This window comes from Lactuca virosa, chromosome 6 (genome assembly GCF_052849685.1).
Source record: "Lactuca virosa cultivar CGN04683 chromosome 6, Lactuca_virosa_CGN04683_v6, whole genome shotgun sequence".
Classification (NCBI taxonomy): domain Eukaryota; kingdom Viridiplantae; phylum Streptophyta; class Magnoliopsida; order Asterales; family Asteraceae; genus Lactuca; species Lactuca virosa.
In genome coordinates, this window is record NC_136431.1 from 209,810,391 (window position 1) to 209,816,790 (window position 6,400).

Genomic DNA, 6,400 nt, shown 5'->3' on the forward strand with positions numbered 1-6,400 from the left:
TAATCAAAGTTTTATTATCTTTACTCTATTCTTGTACTGTTTTGTGAACCGTAAATGACCAACAACCTTAGAATTGTTTTTCTCCTTTTACGTTTTACCCTTATTGATGGTAAAATTTGAGATTTAACTTTAGATTGTTATTAATTTCTTCCTTGTAACACTTAAAGCTCAACAATAAAAGTGAATCTTTTTCCAATTTCTTTTCTTTAGCTGCTTAAGCCCTTTTCCTTGAGAGCTTGAGAAATTACGGTTTTTAATTGAGCTTCAAAAATTAAAATTGTTATAGATTTATTCCTTATCGTTAAAGAAAATAACATGTTAAATATTTAAAGCAAACAGCAGGAAGGTTGCGAGTTGCTACTTTGTATGATAAATAATTAGTCTTGATACTCTTTTAAGCTATTTAACCATGTCATTAACTACTACATGAGCGGCTACCTTTTTGAGCTATTTAATCATGATATACGGAAAAAAAATTACATATGATTCATTACCTTTTTATGTCATTTTCTATGGGATCTTAGGATCCCGATCTTGCAAACCTGAAAACGATCCTACATAAGATCCCAAGCTTGATAACCTTGTATTTTTCTATAATTAAGATACTAAATAGAACAAACTGCAAAAATGGTCCCTATGGTATGCATTTTTTCCTAGTTTTGGTCCAAACCCCAACTTTTTTGGGTTGGTAGTCCTTTTGAGCTAGTTTCATTGCATTTTTGGTCATATGAACCCAACCCAGATGAAGATCTTGGGACGAACATTATGAAGATTTGGGTTCAGATTCAACATACACACATCTCTTTGTAACACCCCAATAACACAAAATCAAATACCAATAAAGCCAAGAAAGCAAAATCAAAAGCAAGATTTACCACATCTCTTTTTAAACTCAGAAAGCCAAATCAGAACCAGGATTTACCAATAATTCAAACATTGAAATAAATTGAAACCCATAACATTAACTAAAACCCATCACATCTACATTGAAACCCATCTCCAAACATGATTTTCTTTCAATCACATTTCAAGATACAATAGCAACAAGAATTCAGCCCCAAAATCACATGTATAATTAGGTATTATTTTATGAATGGAGATCAAAACGGAAAGAAGAAAGAGTAAGAAGGATTTGTGGTTAAGAGTCTGGTGCAGATTTCACTGTGTTGAGCTAACACGATGTTGTTGAGCCCTTACTACTTGAACTCGATCAAATCTATCACCTTGCTTCCCCTGTTCATTACAAATACAATATCGTCAAGCCAATCAGATCGGAGCACGGTTCTTGTTAACAAGCATCGGTGAAGAGAGAAGTTGAAGCAACAATGAAGACAAACATGTCATTTTTCTGCCACCACCATTGCTAGACCGTCACCGCTCACCATTGTGTGACCGCCACCGACCCCCATCGCCACTTTTCCATCCCTCAATATCACAGATCTGCTCAGATCCTTCTGTAATCCCATCCTCATCATCATTACCTCCACTACAATCAAACTCCATCATCCTTCGGTTACCTCTCACCCCTCGATTTCTAGGGTTTTGTTTTCAAAAATGGTTTGAAGAAGAATGATTTCATATTCAATTTATGGGTTTTTTCAATCCCGAAAATGATTTTAGATTCATGAGTGTGGGTGTTTATTTTTTAAAACAAACCTAAAAAATGGAGTGTGTCTTAACTGCGTGGTCTTGACTTTTGAACGAATGTAGAGAGAGAGAGGTGGGGTGGGTATGTGGGCCTACTTTTATATTTAATAATAGTAATAATTTTAAAAGTGAAAAAAAGATGAAAAATAAATTCATGAAGGGTATAATAATCTTTCTAGTCTGGACATGGACGAAAACTGTAAGTATACTTGCTCAAAAGGACCACCAACTCAAAAAAGTTGGGGTTTGGACCAAAACCTGGAAAAAAACGCATACTACAGGGACCATTTTTACAGTTTTGTCTAATAAATATAAGGAAATCTACGGAAAAGTCATTGTGTTTATGCTTTATAATCAATTTAGTCATTATCTTTTTTTAGTCAGTTAAGTCTCAAAAACCAGAAATTATATTCATTTTGACCTTTTTATCCGATCAACAGATCTTTAATTTTCAAAAATTACACTTTTGGCCCAGATTTTAAATTTTATTACAAATTTTGTCCAAAATTTACACTTTTAGCCAAGATTTTAAAATTTGTAACAAATTTCGTCCAAAATTTACACTTTTGGCCTAGATTTCAAAATTTTGTTACAAATTCATCCTAAATTTAGAATGAATTCGTAATAAAATTTTGAAATATGGGCCAAAAGTGTAAAACTTGAACCAAATTTATAATAAAATTTAAAATATGGGTCAAAAGTGTAATTTTTGAAAGTTTGATGATCTATTGACCCGGTAAAAGATTCAAAATGAATACAATTTTCGTTATTTGAGACTTAGTTGACTAAAAATAATAAAGATTAAATCAATTATAAGGCTTAAACATAAAGATTTTTCAATAGATTTTCCAAAATATAAAATTAGTAGTTTGAGAATAACAAAATGTTTAATAACGTTACATCGTATCCTAAAAAGACACTAGAAGTGGACAGTCGTTTTAAGTTTTACCCATTACCCTTTCAATAATAATAGACTTACCCCATTTCCCTTTTTATATGAGGCCGTATTTAAGATTCCGTTAAAGGCCAACAATTTTGTCGAAACATTTATGAGAAACATTTCGTCGAGCATCTATCTCCATTCATATAAACTACCAATGATCACCAATATTGTAGAGAGATAGACAGAGAGATGGAAAAGTCTTACTGTTTCAAATTCATCATCATCATCTCCATAGCAGTTTTCATATTTGCATATTCAAGATACCCACCTGAAAACCTCGGCTGCTCCACCTCTACCCCGCCATGGTGCACCACCAAGACTCATCGGAAAACCAATCTCCGATCAACCTCAATCTTCGACTCCGGTAAGCCCAATTCCAATCACTACTTCGCAGACACCCCACTTCACCCACTCGACCCGCTAACCATACCCGAAATCAACAAAGTCCGATCCATTCTCACAGGATATGAGCCGTTTTCATTGACTTTCCCATCTATAAACAGTCTCTCTTTAGATGAACCCGAAAAGATTCAAGTAGTTGGTTGGAAAACAGGCGACCCGTTTCCCCCTAGAAGAGCCTCGGTTATAGCCTTTTTAAGTGGACAAACTCATCTTGTCACTGTTGATCTGGGCCTGGGCCTTGTGACGGATCATGTTGTTAATACCAGGTCGGGTTACCCGATGTTAACAAATGATGACCTGGCAACTGCTTTACAACTTACATATTCGAACTTAGAGTTCAATAAGTCCATCTTGGCTCGAGGGGTGGACTTGAATGATCTGGCTTGTATCCCGCCTTCATCGGGCTGGTTTGGACCCGATGAAGAAGGTAAAAGGATCGTTAAAGTCCAATGCTTCTCAAATCAAGATACACCTAATTTTTACATGAGACCTATAGAAGGGCTAACTATAACAGTTGATATCGACAAAAAAGAGGTTATTAAAATTACAGATACTGGTCGAGGGATTCCCATACCGAAAGCAGCTCATACTGATTACACATACACAACTAAGAGCCCGTTTTATGATATGGATCCAATGACTAACCCTATGTCAATGGAACAACCAAAAGGGACTAGTTTTACTATAAATGGAGATACAGTGAAATGGGCCAATTGGGTGTTTCATCTAAAGCCGGATATACGGGCTGGGATGATAATATCTCAGGCCATGATACAGGCCGAGGATGGGGAATACAGGAGTGTGATGTATAAAGGGTTTGCGTCAGAACTGTTTGTACCGTATATGGACCCCGATCAGTCGTGGTACTTTAAATCGTATATGGATGCTGGTGAGTTTGGGCTCGGGGCAAATGCTATGGCTCTTGTGGAACTGAATGATTGTCCGAGATACTCATATTATATGGATGGAGTATTTGCTAGTGCTGATGGTCGACCTATTATTCAACCTAATATGATATGTATATTTGAACGATATGCTGGAGATATTGGTTGGAGGCACTCAGAAATTCCGCTCATGGGTTTCGATGTAGGTAACATTTATGCTTTTAATTTTTAATTATTTATTTATTTTGCCTTAAGATTGATTTATTAAATGTGCAAATAGATACAACGTATTTTGAGTGGTTTTCTTACCCGAAATATGTATTTTTGAAGAATATTTTAGGCATTTCCAAAAAAAAGTTATATTAGTACGATGATAAAAAATTCTAAGCCCAAAATGAAGAAGTTATGACTTCATTATACAAAAAATAATTTTATAATAAATTTGTATTATGTTCCCGTTATTTATTTTTCTTATTATTATTGCTCCTATTTTTGATGATATAACGTTTTTTTATGTAAAAAAAGATTAGAGAATCAAGGCCAAAGGTGACACTTGTAGCTCGAATGGTAGCATCTGTTGGTAACTACGATTATATTTTCGATTGGGAATTTCAAACCGATGGTTTAATCCGTATTAAGGTATTACTTTTCACAAACATTTAAATTACATTCACTCACTTATGAAAAATAAAATAATTGTGATGAATTTTTTTATTATTACAACAGGTGGGATTATCAGGAATGCTAATGGTGAAAGCAACTCCGTATGAAAACATATACAATATCTCAAACACAAACGATATGACTGGGACACTAGTATCAGAAAACGTGATTGGTGTAGTCCATGATCACTTCATCTCATTTCACCTGGATATGGACATTGATGGGGCAAACAATTCGTTTGCAGAAGTCAATTTGGTCAAAGAAGAGACATTATCAAGACAATCTCCACGAAAAAGTTACATAAAAGCAAAACGAAAGATAGCAAAGACAGAAGATGATGCAAAGATCAAGCTTAAATTGTATGATCCGTCTGAATTCCATGTCTTTAACCCTTCTCGGATTTCAAGACTGGGAAATCCAACAGGCTATAAAATTGTCCCTAGTGGAACTGCGGCTAGCTTGCTTGATCTTGATGATCCTCCGCAAATTCGGGGGGCTTTTACAAATAATCAGGTATAGAATAAGGGTATTTATGAAATGTTTTAAATTGATTTTTTTATCGTCCTCGTACACCAAACTTACTCTTAAATTTCACATATATTTTAAACGAGATTTGAACTTTCAAGTTCTTAAAAAGAAGACATTTCACTATATCATTAGCTAAGAAATCTATTGGTAAAAGTTTTATCAATAATATAGATAATGATATAAATAAGCAAAATAGATGGTGGTTTTGAACAAAATAACCTCATCTTTTGTACTCTTCACATAAACAACCACTTATTTTTTAATAGAATCAATTTGAAATTAAATCAGGCTATGAAATGGTCATTTTGTTAATAGCACGCACAATTATTTTTATGAACACCTCATGATAATATTTGTAGAATGGTTATTTTTGTGAATATCTCATGATAATAATTGTAGAGTGACATGAATATTATGTTGTGCCAGATTTGGGTCACACCACATAATAAAAGTGAACAATGGGCCGGTGGTCTTTTGGTGTCGCAAAGCAAAGGGGAAGATACACTTGCTACATGGTCAGCCAGGTAAATCGGGTCGAATGTAGGTTATGTTAGGGTTTCAAAAGACTTATATTTTTTACTATAATTTTTCTTCAACTACAAGTCACCCAAAGGTTGAATCATGTAAGATTCAAACTTTGGGTAACTCTATGTCGAAGTGTTTATATTTAAGTGATCACCACTGACCACATCAATGTTTTTTTTTACTGTGGTTTGATGATGGACTAATTTAACTGAATAGGAATCGAGATATTGAGAACAAGGACATTGTGTTATGGTACACATTAGGGTTCCATCACATACCTTGCCAAGAGGATTTCCCCGTGATGCCAACTGTTTCATCGAGTTTTGAACTGAAACCTGTTAATTTCTTTGATAGAAATCCGATAATGGGAGTGAAACCTATCTTTCAAAAAGATCTACCAGTGTGTTCTGTTGCAAGCTCTTGATATGTTTCTATCGGAAGTGTACTACACGCTAATGACAAGATTTACTTTTTGTTACATATCAACCATAAGTATCTAATTTTAGATGTGCAATCATAACAAATATAATGATTTTTGGGTGTTTGCCAGGTATATCAATTTTGATGTAGTTTTTTAATTGTCGAATTCTTATTTTACTTGGAAATAATAATATATATTATCTTTGATTCATAAGTTATATCATCGTTTACAAAATGGAAGTCAAAAATAAATTATAACTAGATAGCAATATATTTAATTTTTTATATAATTATTAAATTTTAAAAGTACATTCTTACAACATTTTTTTAAACGACAATAACGTTGTTTAATTAATTTATATAGTAAGCAATATATTTTATTTTTGAA

At 33.7% G+C, this 6,400-nt stretch overlaps 1 protein-coding gene across 1 annotated transcript; it reads left to right on the plus strand.

Annotated features, from left to right (window-relative positions):
- Positions 1-2,641: 2,641 nt before the first annotated feature.
- On the plus strand, positions 2,642-6,170 carry LOC145119753 (amine oxidase [copper-containing] gamma 2-like). Its single transcript, XM_079055468.1, has 5 exons — positions 2,642-4,078; positions 4,402-4,515; positions 4,603-5,052; positions 5,494-5,591; positions 5,809-6,170. Exons 1-5 carry the CDS (start codon positions 2,780-2,782, stop codon positions 6,014-6,016), a joined length of 2,169 nt encoding a protein of 722 aa, XP_078911594.1. The 5' UTR covers positions 2,642-2,779; the 3' UTR covers positions 6,017-6,170.
- Positions 6,171-6,400: the final 230 nt, after the last annotated feature.

Coding starts and splice junctions, on each gene's coding strand:
- LOC145119753 (XM_079055468.1), top strand. CDS start 2,780: ATGGAAAAGTCTTACTGTTTCAAATTCATCATCATCATCTCCATAGCA. Junction 4,079..4,401: donor TTCCGCTCATGGGTTTCGAT/GTAGGTAACATT, acceptor ATGTAAAAAAAG/ATTAGAGAATCAAGGCCAAA. Junction 5,053..5,493: donor GGGCTTTTACAAATAATCAG/GTATAGAATAAG, acceptor ATGTTGTGCCAG/ATTTGGGTCACACCACATAA.